At 36.6% G+C, this 23,827-nt stretch overlaps 2 protein-coding genes across 2 annotated transcripts in view; one reads left to right on the top strand and one right to left on the bottom strand.

Annotated features, from left to right (window-relative positions):
* The window catches only part of LOC134744647 (uncharacterized), a 152,521-nt gene that overhangs the window by 101,332 nt on the left and 27,362 nt on the right, over positions 1-23,827 (bottom strand). The window lies entirely within an intron of this gene.
* LOC134744942 (gustatory and odorant receptor 22) lies at positions 1,120-10,067 on the top strand. The gene is made up of 9 exons (XM_063678889.1): positions 1,120-1,317; positions 2,189-2,344; positions 2,601-2,699; positions 3,107-3,279; positions 3,951-4,150; positions 4,332-4,477; positions 6,883-7,079; positions 8,426-8,587; positions 9,904-10,067. Exons 1-9 carry the CDS (start codon positions 1,218-1,220, stop codon positions 10,057-10,059), a joined length of 1,389 nt encoding a protein of 462 aa, XP_063534959.1. The 5' UTR covers positions 1,120-1,217; the 3' UTR covers positions 10,060-10,067.

Raw genomic sequence — 23,827 nt, 5'->3', positions numbered from 1 at the left:
TTCGAAGTCGCCATTAGTGTGAAATATGAATTATTGGGCGCCGAGCGCGACGTCATCGGCACACGGCTGTCAAGAGGTGTCTGAGAATAAAGAGGCAGTGGAGCGGCTTCTTGTAATTCTATCATTTTGTCATTTCTAGAAAGAAGGCTCGATTAACAAAGCAAAATATATTCCCATTGAGGCATGAGGTCCTCGTTTTTACATAATAAATAAATTAGTAATCATCTTGATGATAACGAGAAGTAATAAATTTTTCGCTGGAGAACGTCAAATGAATAGCAACCTTATTCTCAAAAGGATTAAAACGAAAGGAAATCCTTCAATATTTAAATAATAAGTAGGCAATATACATAACTTCGAATAAATAGTACTTATTGTGCACTGTGGCTCTAGTAGAAAGGGTTACAAGTAAGTGCAGCGCAAGTGCAAGTGCAAGTTCCATTGTAACACTCGTGCCTTTTATCACCTGCGCTACCTGAGACTTCTATCCTTTTTCTCTAGAGCTAAAACCGTGGTTTTACATACTCAAATAAGTATCTAAAGTAGCTAAAGCGAGTAGCTTTCGTTTAATTTTTAAATTATCATATCTCTTTTCGCTTCTTCGTGGTAAACTCTCGTTTTAGACCGATCATCTGCAATTGGTTACCGAAAAATAATCATCGGAATTTAATGTTGTGGCGTAGGTAAGGAAAATGGAATCTATAGGGTCGGTCATAATAGTTATTTACGATACAAGTGCGGAAAAGCGGAAATTCGAAACGAGTGGCGATAAATTAAAACACGACCGCAGGGAGTGTTTTAAATCGACACGAGTTGCGAATTACCTATTCGCACGTGTATCGTAAAACGTTTTACAGTACATATGGCCCTTAAAACTTTCGACATTTGCACGAAAAGTGCTATTTGATGCACTAGTGCGAGAAAGTAGCACCATATGTACTGTAAAGTAAAAACAGATCAGACCAAAGCTATGAAAAAATTGAAGAATAGGAGATATTTAGTAATATTAAATTATTTTAACAGTATCAGTTACTTCAAAGCTACTCCACAGTTTTTAAGAATCAAATGCGCATAACCAAGTAAGGCGAGACGGGTGGATTATTTATGATTGATTATGGAGTATTTTGTTACTACAGCTTTCAGGGCCCGCGAAGGCGGACGATTCTAAAGAGCCTCCCCAAGCCTTCCGAGAGTTTCGAAATTTAGGAAACAATAAAATGGAGAATGATAATCCAAGATTCAAAATGTTTAATCCAAATCAAAACGAACAAATCAGGAAGAGAGATATGTATGGAAAAAATGGTCCACAGGATGAAGGTAAGCACTGTTAATGAATAGTCGTTTGATTAATTTTTACATGAGTTAGATATAATTTAAAAAAACCGGACAAGAGCGACTCGGACTCGCCCACCGAGGGTTCCATACAAGTTTCGCGATTTCGTGGTTGGTCCTAAAATAAAAGTTGCTCAGTATAATCCCAAAACCGCCCTGGCAACGGGAATGCCCTTATTTTTTTGCCACCCTGTATCCTCTATCCTAAATTTCAAGGTTTAAATAGTTATTTACGACACAAGTGCGGAAAAGAGGAAATTCGAAACGAGTGGCGATAAATTAAAACACGACCGCAGGGAGTGTTTTAAATCGACACGAGTTGCGAATTACCTATCCGCACGTGTATCGTACAACGTTTTACAGTACATATAGCCCTTTAAACTTTCGACATATGCACGAAAAGGACTCTTTTACGCACTAGTGCGAGAAAGTAGCACCATAAGTACTGTAAATAATTTTACCCTCTTAAAGTGAAACCGAGCTTGGCGCATAATTTTATTTATCCAGCCTTGGTAAATTACATCAACGCTCTTAATTTTGTTCGAATTAAGCTATAAAAATGCTTTCGTTACGTTACTACGATATTTCGTAAAGTTGTTTTTCTAAAGTATAAAGTTGACATGTAACATTTTAAGAATATTTTGAATAAATTAATATAATAAAAAAAACAGCCTATACTGTGCCACTGCTGGGCACAAGCCTCCTCTCATGCGCGAGAGCGCTTGGGCTATATTTCGGCGGTAATAAAAAATGTGATAGCTGATAGCACAAAATGATTTGCGCTAAAAACTGATGTTTCAAAATCTTAGTAGGAACTATTGTGGTTGTTACCTCAATATTTATTAATGATGTACAGATCAAAACAAAGAGACTGCCCAACTGCCCGGTCTCCAGATCACTGCACAAGATGGCGAGCTCCTAGACAAGCACGACAGCTTCTATATTACCACCAAGAGCCTGCTGGTTCTGTTTCAGATCATGGGCATCATGCCCATAATGAGGGAGCCGAAAGGTAAGACTGTATATAAAGGGGCCTACTGTCTATCAGTCCGCTGGACGATATCTAGACTGTGAAACAATAGGACGGGGACTTTTGTGTCCTAAGATGCACTATTGTAGGTATAGTCCTACAAACGTTTTCAAAAAAATATGAATAGTTATTGCAGAAAGAGCAGTCTTGAAATATAAGGGAACCAATACATTATATGACTTTTCTTTCCGAACGGACTCTATATACGAAATAAACCAATGTTCTTTTAATTTGTTAGATGCACAGACTACCAAGCGGACTACATACAAATGGATTTCAAAAGCAACATTTTGGGCCTATCTTGTGTGGTCTCTTGAATCAATCATCGTAGTAAAAGGTAAATGAAATTGACATTACTTAGCTAATTAAATACACAAGTTCGAATTGTATCAGACGGGGTCCTACCATCTTTTGGGCCAAGCCTGACGGCTTCACGTCACCTGCGAGTCACCTTTATGAACGTGGCATTGATCAAAACTTTTTACTTGTAATTAGGTTTTGGAAATTCGGGGTCGTGAACCCTTGGGTTCTGAAATAGAAACCACGTTTGAGTACGAGTGGGGTAGGAATGTTTAAATATTGGCAGTAAATTGATGAGGAAAGCCTAGGATTTAACGGCAAAACATAAAGGGCACAGAGGATAGAATTAATCGATTGATTGAACTAAAATAATTATAAATACTTATGTAAATCTAAGATTAATTTCCTTTTGTGATACGGACTCTACGTACATTATTTTTTCAGTTGGGAAAGAGCGCTATGAAAATTTTCAAAAAAGTTCTAACAAGCGTTTTGACGAGGTGATCTACAATATTATTTTTCTGAGCATCCTTATTCCGCATTTCCTTTTGCCCATCGCATCGTGGCGGCATGGCCCGCAGGTTGCTATATTTAAAGACATGTGGACTCACTATCAGGTAAAATAATATTTATTATATCCTAAATATGGCAATTCTCTCCTCTGGCTCATTTTTACGTATAATATATAATATACAAGGTACTTTCATTCGTCATGAATTGTCATACAGCAGATTTTAGGTTGCATTTACAATGTGTATGATCTTTTGATCATACACATTGGATAAGGGTATTAAATGTATTTAATACTGCACAAACGCATGTACGTATGTACATTTCTGGAAGGTTTCTAAACTTACGTATTGAGCTGGTAGGTTGTGTTTCGACTTCGACCACAGATGTTCGAGGATGCGCAGCGAGGGATGTGGTTTTAAAGACCAATAGAATCACTGCACGCTGAGCGAGGAAAAAAAATTAAGTGATTCTATTGGTTCTGTTATGTTACACATCCCTTGCTACGCATCCTCGTACATCTCTGGTCGAAATGCAGCCTTAAAAGGGTTTCTCGCGCTAACGTAGCATCTCTGTCTTGTGTGATGCGGAAGGGTCCTGGATTTTCCCCAGGCTACCATCCCCCCATAGTCCTACCGCTCTTATTACCTCAGTGTAATAGAGCCCGTCAGGTAAAAAAAAAGTTCGCATCGGTCGGAGCATCGTCGTGTATTCCACTTAAAAATAAAAATAATTAATTTACCCAAGAAGAGAAGATTTCCATTTAATTTGATTTCAGCTAAAGTACCTAAAGATCACAGGGACCCCGATAGTATTCCCGAACCTCTACTCCCTGACGTGGGGGTTGTGTTTCTTCTCATGGGGTCTGAGTTTCGCCGTCATACTGTCCCAGCACTACTTGCAGGATGATTTCGAGCTGTGGCACTCTTTAGCTTATTACCATATCATTGCCATGTTAGATGGATTTTGTTCACTGTGGTAAGTGCGATATTAGCGAAAATAGCCATGTAGCTTGGTTATTGATATCAGAGTTAAATAGAAAAAAAAAACTCCTGCTAGTTTTTCTTTGGTATAATCATAGACCATTTTAGACTTAGACCAATTATGCTTAAGATAGTTACATATAATTTTGTGAAATTATAAAATGTATTACCTCCAGGTACATCAATTGTAACGCATTTGGTACAGCATCTAAAGGCTTAGCCCAAAACCTACACAAGGCCCTAGAGGCCGACCATCCGGCCCTGATGCTCGCTCAGTACCGCCATCTCTGGGTTGACTTGTCGCACATGATGCAGCAACTGGGTAAGTATAATGTACACATACATACTTACACACTCGAACAAGATTTTGTGTTAGACATTTTCATAGCCGAATTACATGTAGTCTGACTCAGGGTGACATTCAGTTGAGGTGGCGACTGCAGTAGTGTTTGTTACAGCTGCAGAGTTCCTGGTGCAGTATTGTGGAAGCGGGAAACGAGAGATGTCGTTGTTAATTTCCTTGATAAATTGAGTGACGAATTTAATATTCCCTTCGCGACAGCAATGCGGCTACAACAGCAACACAATTTATCAAGGTAACTGACAGTGACATCCTAGTATTTCTTGCCACATGCTGCACCAGAAACTTTGTAGCAGCAACGACTAAAAGGATGTAGTCGTGATCCGAATGTCACCTTTATCATAACCACCTTTATAAACAAAACTGAATAAACTGAATACACACTATAATACTAACTTTTTCAATTTCGTATTCGTGGTTTGAACTTAACATAATTATTATTATGGGAATGCTTGAACAAATTGTAAGTACCTTTATACTGTTATATTAACAATGATCTCTGTAACTATAAAATATATATTTTGCCTCAAAGTTCACACCTCTCGTAGTTCCAAATAAAACCAAATGTTCCAAATAGGCCCAAGTGATAGTGCCAAAATGTACAAATTATATACATATATAGAAATATATTGCTTTTTATCGGCGTATATGAGCTTGGGAAGGCCCATTTCCAGTCCCGGGTAACGATAGGAGTTCCCGCTTGATATCCCCCTTCAACCTGTTGCTTAGTGCATTTGAACCCCTGCCCTTTTGTTGGAAATTATTAAGAATTTATATTGTCGTCCTGTACGGGGTGCTCCATAGTACTATCAGGCAAGAAAACATTTGAATGTGTGCATATGTATGTTATGTGTGTGATATATCGCTCGTAGAGTTAATATTCTTTAAAATTATATTTGTTTTATACGTTTTACTAACGTTCTTAGGCTCGAGCAATTTTAGATTTTATATAATATTACAGTTAACACACAAGTACATGAAAAAAAGTTGATAACGATTTTTCTTTGAACTAAATTTCAAATTCTTAATTTCCATGAATAAGAGATAACCTGAACAAATGGCAGCCATTAAAATCTCTCATGAAATGTAATCTGGAAGATTAAGCGTCTACGCCATTTGCGGCAGGTGGTATGCAATAAGGAGCCATTCGCGTCATCTGGCCCATCTTAAACAAGTTAGCAACTAATCTGAAGCTTGGCGAGGGCTAGAGGCATTTTTTCTTAAACTTGGTAATACGAGTTTTGACATACAGTACTGGCCAATAATATATCACCTTTGAGTGTTTTTGTATGAGCTTGTATAGAGTAAACAATATAGGTTAGCTTTTAGATTGCATATTTTACTAGTCATTTTATACAAATATATGATGATCATTGCAATGAAATACTGTAAATTACAATAGGATACTTATCAGTATATTACTAAAAAACCTCTAGTAAAAAAATAAAGTTAACAATACATTTAAAAAAAAACCTCTATGAAAGAACCATTACATGAGACCAATGTTTCTCATCGTCCGTACAAAGGAATACTACTAGACTACCTAAAGCAGTGAGGTGGAAGTCACAAATATTAAAAAAAAGTTATACCGTAAAAACATGGAGGTGATATATTAATGGCCGGTACTGTAGTTTAAGAAATGCGGCTATTAATCCTATATGTATTTTAACTACTTACTACGTATTACTAGAGTCTGTGCGGAAACAGCACAGTAAACGTGTCAGGGTTTAACGGTTCCGCGTCATTTTGTCGTGTCAGGTTATTGCATATATATTTTCAAAAGGAGTACGTAGGGTACATAATAGGCTATAAAGCTTAGAATAAATTTATGTGAAAAAATCCTATAAATAATAATAACATCGTTCGCAGACGTAAACAACAAACATAAACAATAAACACTTATAGGTATTTAAACAGTTCTGCTTAATAAAAAAATAATTCCTTAGGCTATAAAATTATTAGTATACCAGGGACTGTTTACGCCGCCATACATCGCAAATAAAGCTAAAGCATTGTAGAGTGTTTATTTATAGTGTTTTTGTATTGATAGTGAAAAAAATGCATACATAACAATTGGAAGCATAAAACCACTTACCGACAAACAAAACATCTCTTATTAAAATATTGAAAACATCTAAGTAAATTCATATACCTATTAAAAAATGTTAGGTACCTACCTACTTGAACAATTTAGCCTAACGAAATTTTGTAGATACCTATGCAAATTCTTATCCTCAGCTGCTTCAACTAGTAAGAATTCTCCTTCGTAGAGTACATAACATCTCTGTTGTAAGTGTTGTAACTAATACATTCTACAGCCAAAAATGCAATATTTCCTCAAAGTTCCTCAAAAATCCTGTTCACAGGTCGGGCGTATTCAAACATGTACGGCATTTATTGCATGGTCATATTTTTCACAACCACCATTTCGTTGTACGGCGCGCTGTCGGAGATATTGGAGCACGGTTTGAGCTACAAGGAGATGGGCTTGTTCGTTATTGTCGGCTATTGCATGACTTTGTTGTTCATTATATGCAATGAGGCGTACCATGCGTCCAGAAAGGTCAGTGGAAAGTTGAAGTAGTTTTTGATATCTGGGCATTTTCACTTAAAAGTGTACCATTTACTTTTTTCGAAAATCCATCAACTTTTGGGTTATTTCTACTCAGAATCACGAGGACTATCGATTGAAAAAGAAAAAAAAAAGTCCCCAAATAAATATCAGTTTTGTAAGGCATTTTCAAATACATTTTGTATGGGCCGTTACAAAACAGACACCCAAATTTTTTTATGAAAAACTGGGGACACATTTTTTTTTGTCTCATTGATTCTTAATATCCCAAAAGTTGATAGTTTTTCAAAAAAGTAAATGGTACCATTTTTTCTAAAAAAACCCCACCTACTTAATCTTGGTACATCCGACGATTTATGAGTAAAGCAGTCCTACCCAGTTCAGAACCCCATTATTAATAGACGTGTATTACTGTGTCTTTGTTTTTCTTTGGTTCATAAATTTACTGTAGCTTTGCTGTTTAAAGCAAGTACACGAATAAGTAGGTAGGTACTGTAAAATGTAAAATAAAATACCTTACCTACCTATATTATGTTTACACTATTCATCACATAAATTAAATAAATCACAAATACAATGAATGGTAGGTAACAAAATATTCCAAGTTTGTAATAGTGTCAAAATTTCATGTGGTGCGGAAAGTTTAGTCACGCTAATGTTGTTTTCAAAATAAATCGAGACGATTATTTATTTAATATTACATTTCATTTTAACGTGTTAAAAATGTGCAAAGCTGAAGGCAAAATTAACAGTTTTTCAAATAAAAGTAAACACAGGATTGGCATTCCTTGATTTAAATAAGAATTTGTTTTATTAGTTTTTCTTGACGTGACTTACAAAGAACTGCTATTTATTTGTTGTCATATAAAGGGACAACCTCGTAATGAGTTATTTTATTACAAAGTCTTCCTTTCGCAATATAGTACAGAGTATCAGGAAATAGGAACTAATCATGCTGTATCACATAACTCGTAATAAAATTACAAAATATAATACAGACAAAACCGTTGTGTTTATATTTATACAACATTATGAATACGAGTATACAACTTTTGTTATTTATCAATATTGAATAAGTACCTACTCAACTACGAGACTACGAGTATTCCACTCGTGTACGCTATTTCCAAAACCAGCATATTGCCTGAACTTTTTGAGCTTTTCACTTTACATTAATGTATTTATGTATCTATTATCATCTGAAAAAAATAATGACTCCGGCCCCCAATACAAAACAATGAACAGAGAGATCTTCATTTAGTATCTCTTTTGTCCCTTTTTAAATGCAGCGCCTAAACTAATAAGGTATTAGAATTAAATAACTATGTATTTATAAGGTTGGCCACGAATTCCAAGTGCGGCTCCTTAATGTGAACCTCGGAGCCATCGACCACAGCACGCAACTCGAGGTAGAGATGTTCTTAGTGGCCATCGCCAAGAACCCACCAATTATGAACCTGGACGGTTTCACTAATATAAACCGCGAATTATTTACTACGGTAAGTTAAATTATGATACCTACTGCCGGGCTAGCACATGATTGGCGCAAGAGTATCTCGCTGCGACAAAGACTACCCGTCCCTCTTTAATTCATACAGTTAGTAAAGGCGAGATACTGTCGCGCCAATCATATGATCGGCCTACTGGTCCTGATACAGGTTCATTCACCTAAAAGGAAGTCGCAACTACTGATGGCAATTTGTAGATTACTTAATAAGGAAAAAAAAATCATGATTGTTTATTTGTGGAATTCATTTTGTGCAAGATGATGACGGGTCTTCGATATCATACTGTAGGCCTGTAGGGTCATAGGTATACAGTCAAGTGTAAAAATATGGGTGCACAAATCATACTCAAAAATATGTCCCATAGCTCTTATGTCAGCGAATTAAGAACTATGGGACATATTTCTGAGTAAGTTATCTACATCCATATTTTTACACTTGACTTTACTATTTTTCAGATTTTTTTATAGGTAGTTATTTTTCTAGCCAGGATTACCACGTAAGTAACTTAAATTAGTTACTTACATGGTAATCCTGGTATAGTTATTTTATTTTTCATTTAGTCTTAACGTGAAACTTGGAGGAAACCATAAGGAATAGCAAAGGGCATCACGAAGTGGAGATGTTATACATAAATACAAATATAAGATATCCTATGGTATTCCTATTTAAAACAAGTAATAGATAGAGGACATTATTAAGGTTAAAATCATCCGAAGGTCAAAATGTAATGACAAAATGAGATCAATAAAGCAATATATTAAGTTTGAATGCTGCACAAAAATATCAAGTAGGTTCGCAGAAACTATGATCATGAGTACTCTAGGTACATACGTTATTCATTGCTAGCTCAAAATGAACGTTGTTTTATTACTTTAAACTCGTAAAGCGAAGTCTAAATAAAAGCTGTTCCCGAAAATATCATGAAAATTCTATAACAGGGTCATATTTTTCTGTTGAGCACATTTTAATTCTTTAAGACATGACGCTTTATTACTGCCATATAGCACAACTAGTGATATACGCATAGTTCATATATCAATCAGTTACATACCTCAAAAATACTACCTACCATCAGTGAGTAGGCATCTGGTCATAAGGCAGGCTTCAAATTTTGTATACAACCTGACTTCTTTATTTTACTCTAACTGTATGATACCCCACTACTAGGATATACATCCTAAAAATTTGTGTTTGTACCATACATGGCCGTCTCTAACCACTCCATTGCCCTTGATTACTTTTGCGCTCTTGTCACTACGAGTATATTATATGGAAAGCAGTGTTTTATAAAGAGTGTTTCTCTGCAGAACATATCCTTTATGTCGACGTACCTGATCGTGCTGATGCAATTTAAGCTCACATTGCTCCGACAAGGCGCACGGAAAGCTGTCAGGTCGATCGTGAAGGCCATCTTCAACACCACCACCATGTTACCTGACGAGGAATATGAAGACGACGAATAAAATATACCTACAAATACACATATTTACAACAGCTGGCGGTAAGCAGACAGTCATACCATTAACAATAAGGAATTCGAAGCACAATATTTTTTTAAGAATTGTCGTATATATCATACTTTTAAGGCATTCAGTTAAATTAAAATATAATGAGTTATCAAACTTTTGTATAATTTATAATTTGTCATACTCTTAAAGATTGTTTATCTGATGAGCGTAGTATCACCTTTATAAATAGATTTCTCGTGCATATAGCATCAAGTCCGCCTCTTGTATTCAGTTCAGAGTTGTGGGAGTTTTTTTTTCAGTTATAAATTATAAACCTAAATAACACATTTGATTATTCTAAAAATACATGTACCGATGTTGTGCCGAGCCCTAAAGGGACTAAAAAGCAGTACTAACCTTGTAGTTTGAATTATTTTTAGGCTATATTCCATATTGCACTAAGAGCCACGATTCGCTATTTCTTTTTACACAGACGGCCCTTGACTTGATATTTTGCACAAGGTAAAAAAATGCTTTTCTTCGGCAATCCACTTTGAATACTCTATCTGCTATTCTAGGTGGTAAGCGATTCAATAGATACTTTTCGCGCTGCTCTGAGAGGAACTGATCGATGGTTTACTTATGCTATTTACTTACTTTTACTTTACGTAATCACTTCACAAAATACGTGGGTGTGTTTTCATCCAAAAATTCTTAAACTGCGCACTATTACAATACATTCACTGTAAGGAAGTATCATTATTCTTTCAAAGTTTTTTATTGGTATAATAGATATAAAAGTTTTTATTTTTGATCTCTTACGTCAATTTGAGACAAGATAAAGATAGCATAATATTTTTTTAGTGGTCAATAACGTCATACTCGTAAAATAACGTTTATAACATGGACGGTAGAGCAAAGAGTAGAATAATATATAGGAAGGACGACAATCTTTTATGGCAGAACTGTTGCAAAAGTGACCAGCTTTCAGATTTAAATAAATTAAATAATACTTAGTTTCTAATCACTCCGGTGGCGCTAGGTAGGCTCATGGATATGACATGAACCATAGAGGTATAATAATTAATAATATAGGGATGAAATGTGGGAGCACACTCCTACAATGCGGAGTAGGATATAGCTCACACACTTCCTACATTGCAGTCCTACCTACCAGAGGACCTCCCACAAAAATGAACATCGAAACCTCGCTATCTGCCTCCCTATCGCTCTTGCGATAAACTAGAATATCTAGTGATAAAGAGGCAGATGAAGAAATTACTCTTTTCGTTTTTCGCTGTAGGCCCTCGTGTCAGTGCTCTTACAATTCCGTTATCTACTATTTTTGATCACATACACAGCGAATACCTTTATATATTTCAATAAAAGCTGCTAAGCCCGTGTTTTTCATTGTTAACAAAATGGCGGACTGCAGTCCTGCATTAACATTCACGGTCCAATTCACTACATGACAGTCCTGCTACACAGGACGTCATAGCACAGACAATCCTGCGCGGCGGACTGCATGCGGTGGGCGGGGCTTGTAGGATTTGTAGGACCCAAGAGGCATTCTACCTGGGTTTTGTAGGACGCCATGTAGTCCGCGACCACATTCACAATCCTATATAATGAGGCGGACGGCGAGGCGGACTACCATGTAGGAGTGTGAATGGGGGGCTTTACTCTAGTACTAGCACCCAAAAGAAAACGATGAGGATAGTTGTTTTTTGTTTTTATTTACTGACAATTTGGTTTGACCAACTATATTTAATGTTTTTTGATGGACACTTTTCATTTTGCTTTTCATACATAGAGATTTTGCTCCTTTCACTTCTACACTCCATAGTCTATAAGCTTACTTTTTACTTTATTTCATGTTTATTTCTTTACTCATTTCTCTACGTTATTGACATGTTATTGACGTTACACCTATCTATGATTCAAATCATAGACATAGTATATACAAGTAGTTAAATACAAACATAGACATTTCAAAATGTCAACATACAGCTGGTTCTGCTGGTGGTTTTATTGCTAAAGTTCAAAAGAATCCAAGTGTGGTGGCATATTTTGTGGTATTTTATGGTATTTCCACCGGTTGAAATTGGTTACAAGCGCCATAACATTGTCATTGCCATAGCAGATCTATGTAGTCATCGGTTGATGCTGCAGGCTGATGGAAAATGTATTCACCGGTTAGAATTGAGGTAAGTAATTTATTTTTAATATACACTTTAAAGAACCACAAAATTTTGTTTACCCGTGTTATATAGTCGGAGAAGTTGTTCCTTATTCGACTGAACAGATGCGAAAGCAGCATTTTTGAATCGAGAGTATAGTCAGCATCAAAAGTAGCGGATGAACCAACGAGCCAAAAGTATGTGCCACCCTGGAATAATAAAATAAATAAATAATTGTTCTACATAAAGAGACATACCTTTTTGTTAACCTGTTAGAGAATGCTGCTGAATGTACTATATAGTAAAGTTCTGCAAAGTAGTAAAATTTATAATTAAATTTATAAATATAATACTCGTACAACGTACGCTTTTCTCATTCCACACATAATACTTGAGCTTTCCGTTACTTTGTAGCGTAGCTGGAATACATTTCCCGCGACCATAAAGAGATCGTAAACAAAACTAGGTAAAGAGGTTCCTGTTATCGATCGCATTAGGGTCAAACGGATACTAAATATAGGAAAGATTGAGATGTTTATTCGCCAAAGCAAGTCTTTGTGCCGGAAAACTAGAAAAATATCTGCAAGTTGCCGAGGCAAAGGCATTCCTCCTTGTGCGTTGGATTAGTCTTTAATAAGTTGTTACTGGATTTCTTAAGAAAAATGTACAAACGTTTCTACAAAAACTTTTTGTTTGAATGAAATGAATGAATAATTTTCTGGTGCTTTCCAAATCAAAATCGTTTATTTGTTCAACAGAGGCTAGTACATAAGTACAGGTCTTGTAATATTACTGTTGCTGGTCTTGTAATGTTACTGTTTTTTCGTGCATAGTGTGAAATAATTTGAAGTGAGCCGTTCAATATGCGCATACGCATCTAGTGTGCTTCGGGCTTAAGAGGGAAGAATACCACGTACTCGTCCATACAAAAAGAGAAAATGATTTTCTACTTCTAAATATTTTCCATTCTCCATGATTTTGTAGTAAGTTATTGACACAATGAAAGACTAGGTTTATAGGTTTTCCTTTAAAAAAAATTGCAATAAAAAAAATATGTTTTTTTTTAAGCGAAACCTATAAACCTAAAATATATTATGCTGAAGCGATTGACACCAACATGAAAGTTATTTGTTTAGATTTTTAGTGGAAACCGTTTTCTCCCTAATTAAAATATTAGTTTTCCATAGTTTTCCAGTATGATTAAAGTACCTAGGTATTGTCAGTAGCTATTCTTCCTTCTTAAGTATTAAGGAACAAATAACGGTAACGTAAAAGTATATGTACCTATTTACAAAAAACCTTCAATTTGTATCCCGTTCATGACTACCACCGTCATTTATCTTCTGAGGTAAAAAATCGACTTCTCTATTCAGCTTTATGAAAAGATTGCTAATGCTCGACTTTGAAGGTTTAGTACGTACGAATTAATCTGAGGGAGGGACGTGGAGTAGGTCGGTTGGGTTCCGTATAATTAACTCTTAGTAAAAAAAAATGATTTGATTAAGATACGTATATCTCTTTCGTATATTTTCTCAGAAAAAAGTGTACCATTTACTTTTATTTCGAATAACTAACGTTTGGGTTATTTCGTGATCCTGAGTAGAAACAACCCAAAAGTTGATGGTTTTTCTAAAAAAATAAATGGTACACTTTTAAGTGAAAATCCCCATATGCACAATGTATATTGGTGTCACTCTTTATTTCTGTTTTCACGGCTGCATCCTAAAGGAGCTATTAGGGGTCTGCTTTGGAAAACATATCCCAAGAATCACCGCAGGCAACAGTTTTATTTATATCTATGGTTTTACGAAAGCAATGTTATTTGACGTTCCCACTTAAGGGAAAGCTAGGCCTTATTGGTATTAATTTGGGTTTCCTCACGGGGAGCAGGTATAGGTATTTATTCTCGAAAACCTATTAGATACCTTACCACATGCTTACCACGACTGCCTTATCAGTGTCAAACTGACATATTCACTAACGTCTGCGTGACTTACGTGTAGAAAGTCACTAAAGTAAGTTACGCTACGCACACGCTGGCGTGTATGTCACTATCAAACTGGTCGTAACCGTATAAGTATCGAAAAGCAGGTCTATTCTAAGTAACTCAAAAATATCGATCGGAGCTTTAACCTTCTGGTACCTTACTGCTTGAGGGTACCTTGCCCTTGTAGGGCAGTGTTTAAAACTAAACTGATTTTAGCTGCTCAGCTTTAAGTAAAATAAATAAATATAGGATTTAAGACTGGTTCTTGAGTAGATCATTATTAGATCCTATTTTATGTATATTCGATTCCATTACCTTACATTAAGAATTCAGTAAACTGAGACGGGACTAAAGTCCAGCCATTAGCTCCGTCTGATATCCTCGATTTAAAGAGTAATTGGGAGGTTTAAGCGATTTTATCAATAAAAAATGTAATTTCCAAAAAAGTAATTTCCATCAAAATTATACCTTTTTGCAGGTTGTCAATAAGACCCAACGGGCGTAATGACTCCATTAGGAATCGTCTGTATTGGCAATTTTAAAAAGATGATTCCTTAAAACATTATACCCATGTAGATATAGATATAGACCTACTTGTCAAAGCGAGAATCTCTGCGTAATTATGAATCGGCACTCAATATTTCAAATTTTCATCGGATAAAAATTCTAACCACCTCCGCTGAAATATGAAATGAAAGGGAATTATTAATTGCATTTACATTTTTATGACTTTGTTATTTGTTTTTCGCGATTGAGTGAATTGGCTGAATATATATTTGTAAAACATTTAATTGTTTTATTTAGGTACGAGTAGGTACTTCTTATTCGACCACGGCAAAACTATACCATTCGCTCCATTCATAAGCTGCTGTGACTGCTTTTGATCAGGAGGGTATGCTTATTTGTTAAAGGATGTCTTACTTATATTCTTAAGGGCAAGTTGATTGGCGTGACAATTGATTTTCTATTCATGCTTCTGCTTTTCCTACTAAATTATGGATGTAAAATCTACTTTATTCCGTTTGCGCTGAGCAATTTTGCAGCGAATAGCTTTCAGCCTGTTCAATTCATCCTGGACCGGGATTTCCTTCCAGCGCGGGCGATTGGGGTTCTTGTACGTAGCGAGACGTAGCACTAAGTATAACATGACCTGTTTAAAGTTGTTTTATCAATTTCATTCTCATTTTCCATATAAAAGGCTAAATACCTTCGGAAAGGAGAGAGTATAAGCTTGGAGGGTGACCGTTTGTTTGTGCACATCTTCAAAACGGATCGACCGATTTGGTTTGGTTCCGGTGTAGAAAAGAATATACCTAGTCAAATGATTCTGTAGTTATTGGTTTTGGTTTAATTTATAACGATACCAGCATGGGTGATGCGATTAATGAATATGTAGACTTGTAGAGCTTCTTCTTCTCCTGTAATTAAGTATAATAATAAATAGAAGGGTAGGGGCAAATAAATATTAAAGAAATGTCTTAAAGTTGCTAGTGCTCGCTAAGCGATCCAAACGACACATCTGCTTACAGACGCTAATGCGGCGCTGCACTGCGGAATATTAACGTTTTCTTAAAACGAATATGAAAGAAATGGATAGGAGGATAAATGGGTTTGATTTTATAAGATTTTTCAAGACATAATTAAACTAAGTGCTTGCTGCGGTTCATATTCGTACTTTGGGATCAATAACGGATTTATTAAAGAACATTACATCCTACTTACGCTAAGCTTATATTGACCGGGATATAGACCGTGATTACCTTTTGTATTATTTGTGAGCTCCCGATATTTCGACGCAGTTACATGCATCATGTTCACGGGTGACTGAAGATAGCGGGTGGGTGTCAAAGTTGTGTAGACAGCGCTCTGTCTACCCTCATTCTTGCGCGTCGGCTGCGTTCACTTTCAACGTTACCAACGGTCGCATTCACACTTGTTGGTCCGGTCGCGTTCACAATCGTTGGTCTGTCCAAACACACTACACTCACGGTGTCACTACGCGTGTTTGATTCGGATATCACTGGTTTTTTACACAAACAAATCACAGGATTCCACACATTTGACAGTTTAAACACATCTTCACGATTGAAATTTTTGTATTTGTGAATTTCAACGGCTTCTCTTACCAATCTTGGTATATAGTGGCGTTCTGTCGAAATGACCTTGGGACTATGCAACTCGATCCAGTGATTTGTACCCGACTCAAGGAGATGCTGAGCAATAGCTGACTTGCGAACGTCATTATTCTTGACCGCAGCAATGTGTTCTTTAATTCTGCAGGCAATAGTGCGTTTGGTCTGCCCAATTTACGAACTACCCGCCTACCTTTGACACCCACCCGCTATCTTCAGTCACCCGTGAACATGATGCATGTAACTGCGTCGAAATATCGGGAGCTCACAAATAATACAAAAGGTAATCACGGTCTATATCCCGGTCAATATAAGTCTAGTGAAACTAACCGTGAATCATTCAAAACTCTACTTACGCTAAGTTTGTACCGAGTTGGCAGTGTCATTGCGTAATTGCGTATCTTAAGGAGAGCTGTACTTGACGTAGCACTTGACATAACGTAGCACTTAAGGTGGTCGAACTATGCTAGAAGCTGATACTTAAGCAAAATGTATAGTTCAACACCAGGGTGCGTAGCCAACGTGCCAATCCGTAGCGAACGAAACGCAGCTGTCACTGTCGCACTGGAATGGACTAATATGGACGAGTGAATTGATAGAAAGACACAAAGCGTTTCGTTATCGTAGCGCAAACGATTTTTATCTTGGCATAGGCGGCCTGGGATTCTATTTGTTTTAGGTAGGTAATTCCTCAAGGAATCGGATTGCTAGGTAATAAACTTGCATTGTTTTAAAGAGTTTAAATACTCGTGCATCCGTAGAATTCGTAATTTTTTTAATGAAAATGCTTCCACTCTTGGGCATCGTTTTAGTAAACTAAGTGTAAGGCCTGAGTGGGCGCTCGAAGCGGAGCGTTCGGCGGGGCGTGCAGCGTGGCGTCGGGCTCACAAGTGATTTGAGCAGCGTGCACTAAGGCCGCTCCTATATGTTTGCATTTGTTTACCATGCACGCCGTACGCCCCGCCCCGCTGAACGCCCAACTCGAGCGTCCACTCAGGTCTTACACTAAGTGTCGATGCGGTGTCCTTTGGTCGCAGATGTAGGGTTCTCTAAAGACGTTTGATATTTACAACAGTGTGTAAAGACACTAATCAGTTATTAAATACAACTTAGTTTTTTTTACAAATAACTTAGTTTTCCGCAGTCAAATATTTCAACAGCTAAAAAAAGTATTATAATATAACATTTTTTTTTTAAATATTGATTCATCGATTCATAAAACTAGAAAAAATTCTGAGAAATTAATTCGCCGTTCCCAAGTTTTTATATGTCTCTTTCAGTTTATTATTTTCTTATATGAATTGTTCACCCTGTATAGCAGTGTTACGAGTTTAAAATGGAACAGCGTATTTGCATACAAAGTGGCCTAGGAGGGACTGTTATTTGAAATGTTCAGCCAAATCATATGTTAACTGTAATTCGCATGTTCTTGGAATTGACCATATCTTTAATTCTGTATATGGTAATGAAAATTATTATACGGAAAACTGGCGTAGGTAACACATTTTACCTACACGACATATATTTTGATCATCACAGTTCACTATTTTTAATAATTTTATATACCTACTATCCTTAAGTAGATAGGTACAACTATCATCTAAGTAGTAACGATCGGCTAAGTAGCAATACATGCGGCATAGGAAAAAGAACACCAACTGGATAGATCGGCGATCTCGTCTAGATCGCAGGCAGTCATTGGATAAGGGGGCACCTGAGTTTTTGACAGGAAACTTATGTCGATGTAGACTATGATGCCGACAATCAACTTTAAGGGTTAATTTTACGATACCCAACCGAGATACCCTACGTCATTTTCTTGCGTGCCTAATATGAACAGAAACCTGTTTACCCTTTTTACCCGAACAATTTAGAAACAAATACCAAAATTAAATTTAAGAAGTACACGTTATCCAGTCCTCTTTTCCCATTTTACGATTAAAAGTTTTTAACCCTATATAACTCTTGACTGTTTACGAACCAACGATTTATTCAATAACTCAAGTCAACTAAGCCAGCTTTGAGATAGGGGGTGGTGGGAATGTAAGAGACAACCTGTTGCTATAGTGATGTTGCACCATCTTTTACTTGCATTCGGATTGTGCTCTAACGATAATTAAATAAGGAATATTTTCAACTAACCGCGATTTTGGATGTCGAGTTTTAAATAACAGCATACGTAAGAAGGAGCTATTTGCTTGGAGCATTGTTTGGAATTAAAATACGCAACGAACACAGAAACGTAAAGCGAGTACTAGTAAGTGTGACTAGAATTTTATGCGCCAAGTAAAACCAACGAGAAAGCGCTGGTGGCCTAGCGGTAAGAGCATGCGACTTTCAATCCAGAGATTGCGGGTTCAAACCCCGGCTCGTACCAATGATTTTTTCGGAACTTATGTACGAAATATAGTTTGATATTTACCAGTTGCTTTTCGGTGAAGGAAAACATCGTGAGGAAACCGGACTAATCCCAATAAGGAGTAGTTTCCCCTCTGGGTTGAAAGGTCAGATGGCAGTCGCTTTCGTAAAAACTAGTGCCTACGTCAATTCTTGGGATTAGTTGTCAAGCGGACCCCAGGCACCCATGAGCCGTGCCAAAATGCCGGGATAACGCGAGGAAGACGAAGAAGTAAAACCAACAAGACAAACATACAAAACCTTACCACAATGTTTATTTCTACCACTGCTGTATAAATTTACAAAGGATAAAATAACCCGTGTCTGTGTTATTTATTTTTCATAACGTCCGTTTAATACTAGAACGGTTAACGGTTCCCAGATAAAGAAAACTCTAACGCCTTTTTAAAGATAATTAACTAAACAATAATTATCAACGAGTGTCACCTAAAGTCCTTCTGAAATATTTTACTGGTCTTCTTTGTATAGGTGTAACTACTCCAGATGGTAGATGCTCATTCTTGATCTACAGTTTCAAAATAAGAATTCCTAAATGTCATTTTTTTTATGCTCGGAAACCGCCTTTCCTATTAAAAGTTACCTTCAAAGACCTACCTTATTCGATCACGACTCTGATAATGCTGGTTGCATATATTCATAACCTATAGGTGTTTGCCAACTGTAACTACGTGTGCTTCAACTAACGCTGAAGGTTGAGCTCTCGTCACCGCGCACCGTAAATTGGTTAGACCCCGTCGTGATGTGCGGCGGCAAATGTGATTTAACTACACTTAACCCACGACAGTGCTTGCCAACTAACGTTTAATAATTATATATAGATATATTGATGTGGCAATCAAATAACAGTAAAACTTTGAGAACGTGAAAGAAGGCCAAATTTTTTGTTGCTAAGGCGTCTTAAGTTTCGCACATGAATAAAATATTACTCGACGCTGATGTTGGTGGCGTCAACAGCAATACATTATAGTTCACAGATGATGAGAAGGAGGGTCATGAGTAATAATCGATTGTAACGGAAAAAAGAGATACAGGCCACTTGGGACTCGGGAGTGCCTTCGATCATGAGAATTTAACTTTAAGATAACTTTAAGGATAAGGAGTGGTTCGGAAAAAAGTGGCAGCACATTATGTGGATTTTTAAGCAGTGAATTTTTTATAGTAATCTATAGATAGGTACTATTCTATAAAATTAAATACAATCGTATTTTGACACTTTTTGGACATTGTCTTCTGAGAGAATTTATGAGGTATTTCTAATAAATATAGTTTTTTCTTTAAGTTTTATGAGATAATTAATACCTTATTATGTTGTTTTTCGGAACGACATGCGAAGGCAGTCTGCTATGCCCCTAATGCAAAAAAGTATAACACAAGTACTTGATTTGATTGATTATTTGAACAAATATCGCAAAGTGAATTAATTTTGAATGCGAGCACCAGTGACATAAAATCAAGGAGTAGTAATAAAAAAGGCAAGCAAAACAGCACGATTAAGTGACTATAATAATCAGTGGCGTCGACTTGAATACTTGTCCATATAGCCATAACATCTACCCGATTTTTCTCTTGTCCTCATTCCATAAGTAATTACAAGCGTATTCAAATGATTTCTACTAAAATTTATAGGCTGTGCAGTATTTTATAAGCGCAAGCAAACCCTCAAAACAACCAGCCTGGAAACTCGTCAGCAAGGACATGCAACGCTGCCGGGATTAATTGAATTTCTTGGCGACGTCGCCCTGTTTACCTGCGCGGACAAATTGCTCCTACTGTCTAATTAGCTCTGCCAACCTAATACCAGTTGAAGCTAAATATGGGTTTATCTAAAAATAAAAATAAAATTTAGGTTATAAAAAGTCTGAGGCAGTGGCATTTGCAATTGAAACAAACGCGATGCTTCTTGAAATATCTCTGGGTGAATCAACATTTTTGTCTTGTTATCCTGTCCCGTTGTCTGTACTGGCACAGTTTGTTTGTTTGACGATTTACTAACATGCTCAGTGGATGAACTAGCTGTTATAGAAATTGCATAAAACTACCACAAAAATGAAATCAGGATTTTAAGAGTGGCTGTCCAAGAGACAAAAACCCATTTTATAAAAAAGATTTCAGATTCTAAACCAAATGCTTTCTTAACCCATTCACCGCTAATCACGACACGTTTTCGCTTACGAAGTATTTTCACTACATACCGGGAAACCCATATTCTGTCTTCAGCGTATTAAATTCCATTCAGTAGGTAATTAATGCAACATTTAAATTGTAACAAGTATTTGACATTTCTTTGTTGTAAAAGTGTATCTAAAATACAATAAATACATATAAACATGATTAGGAATTATGTTTTTATTGTTGTTTTTTGGAACATAATCATCGTAATGGCGTTTTGACTAGCTAGGTATCTAAAGACGTTTCTGTAATCCACTTGCGTTATCACAGATTCGACTCTACATTCGAATCTATATCTAACTACAAACACCGTGATCCTAAATACACATATAACCACAAAACACCGACCAATTATAAGATCGTCTCGTGCAGTAAGCTTCACCTCAAATCTGAAGCAACCCCAATATACCTCTTACCTCTCAATTAAAGAAAGGCGTAAGTGACTGAATTGCAATCATATGTACTATCTTTTATAAACGTGGGCAAGCTAGTTTAACCACGCACCTTTCATCCAGCGCAACTCAGATGTAAAACGATAAATTGGACCAGACCTAATCACCCAGAACCTATAAAGTACGTACGTACCTGGCGTTTATTTTATTGCCAATTTTATTACTGTTTTTTTCTCCAAAACCGTTTTAAGGAAATCTTTGCGAGGGAATGTTTATGGTTACTAAACTGCGTATCTGTATGCGGCAGGCGGCGTTTTGTTTTATACGCCTTCAGATGTCTTTATCACGGAAATTCTTGGTAGACTCATATAGCGTATTCCCATCTACATCAGGCCGGCAACTCACTTACAACCCCTCTGGTGTTGCAGGTGTCAATGGTCGGCGGTAATCGCTTACCATCAGGTAATTCGCCTGCTCGTTTGCTTCCTATATCATTAAAAAAAATTACAGTCTGTGCATCTCGCCCGCACAAATAGGGCCAATAACACCTGTCCTACAAACTATACGAGTATAACACTGTAAACTCTCGCGTTTAAAAAAAATAATGTCATTAACGGGTCTGCCGCGTATAATTTCATTATTTTACCTTTTTTTAAATCGCGGTAGACCCGTTAATGACATTAATTAAGGGTATCAACTGTTTTTTTTTTATCTGAGAGGCCTTCGTATTGAACACAAGTGTACTACCTACTAAGTATCCTCTAAGCTAAGCTTTCATAGCGTCATCGACCGAAAAATCTTCTCTATACAAGCGACTAACCTTACATATATTATTGGTTTTTAGATTACGTTGACGCCGCGCAGATGACTAAAATATCTTCCTCGTATTTCATATTTTAATTATTAACTTGATGCCATAGTCCCCGGCCCGCCTTCGCACGGGGTAACAAATGATACGCCTAAACCTTCCACAAGAATACAGAATACTCTATTGATAGGTGAAACCCGCATGAAAATCTGTTCAGCAGTTTTTGAGTTTATCGCCAATATACATAAACACAGGCAGCCGCGGCGGAGAACTTTATTTTATAAGGTGTAGTGAGGCGAACGTATGGAGCGACATAACGGCTCAGCGACTAAGCTCCTTAAATTTATGAATAAAAAAAAAAGAAAGGTGTAGTGAGCGGATCACTTTGTTTGACATAATTATTTAAAGTCATAATGTAATGATTGTCAGATTATCATTAGTCATAATTATGAAACCGTTAACTTTTCAGGATTTTCGTAAGGTTATCCTATAGATAGGTTAGGTTAGGTTTGTTTTATGGCAATCCTGAAAAATTACGCGTTATGAGAAAAACCAAATTATGACTAAGGAAAATGTGGACAAACAATACATTATGACTTAAAACTTTATTGGAAACAATAGCGACCCGATGTCATACAAATATAGAAGATTTTTAAATAATTCGGTATAACATTTTGCAAAGCTATTCAAGCCTTAACTACGGATAAACTGCAGGCTATTCAGTGGGAATTCAGCATGCTATTCAAACACTGAAAATACCATTTGTTTAAATTCCCTTAGTCCACAATCCACATACCTCGCTAAATAACAGTGAAGCTTATTGGACTCTATTTAGGCAGGTAGACAAATTGCCAACGAGTTTCACTAGTGACACAGACCACTTACTAGATGAAATGAATCATTTTATTGGCAGTGTGTGCAAAATTATTCTTATTCTGGCGGCTATTAATTACATACATTAGTTATCTGACAGTGGACAATATCAAATAAAATTTGGATTTTTGATATTTAACATATAAATTTGGTTCATCGTCGAGCCCGAACGCGTTTAGTTTTTCCGCCATGCATTTTGCATACTATAGCAAATAGGCGATTTTTCTATTTCTACGCTTACTATCATCACACATTGACGTTTCCATACTAATTTAGTACAAGAACTCAAACGTTAATTTCAATCAAACCCACGTGGGCCAATCACGAGTTTTCGATAATGTTTCACAATGCGGAGTGTAAGGGTGCTCTATGAGATAATTACGAGCAGTTTGGGAGTCTGCCAACTTGAAGAACCTTATAGTTGGACCTCAATTGTATTGTTTGAATTGATCAACCTAGTCCGACACGATTTTGGCTGTTGTTTTAAGATAAAAATTCAATTCAATTTAATAAGCCTTTATTTAACAATCTTAACTATCAACTAGTTTTACAAAATATAATAGAAACATCTTATTGCTCTCTGAACTTAAAATATATATGAAAAATAAATTATTATTATATTTTCGCCTTCAGACATCGGAGTCAAGATTGTCTTGCTTTCCAGCATAGGCCTCCCCCAAGCTCCTCCAAAGCTCCCGATCATGCGCTTTCCTCCACCAAGTGGCACCAGCAATAGCTTTGGAGTTGTCTTCTCATCTTCGTAGAGGTCTATGGTTTTTTTCTGCCTCCTTGCCTAGGATACCAATCAGTCACTTCTTTGGCCT

This window comes from Cydia strobilella, chromosome 10, assembly GCF_947568885.1.
Source record: "Cydia strobilella chromosome 10, ilCydStro3.1, whole genome shotgun sequence".
Taxonomy (NCBI): domain Eukaryota; kingdom Metazoa; phylum Arthropoda; class Insecta; order Lepidoptera; family Tortricidae; genus Cydia; species Cydia strobilella.
This window is presented reverse-complemented; position numbering and strand designations above follow the sequence as displayed.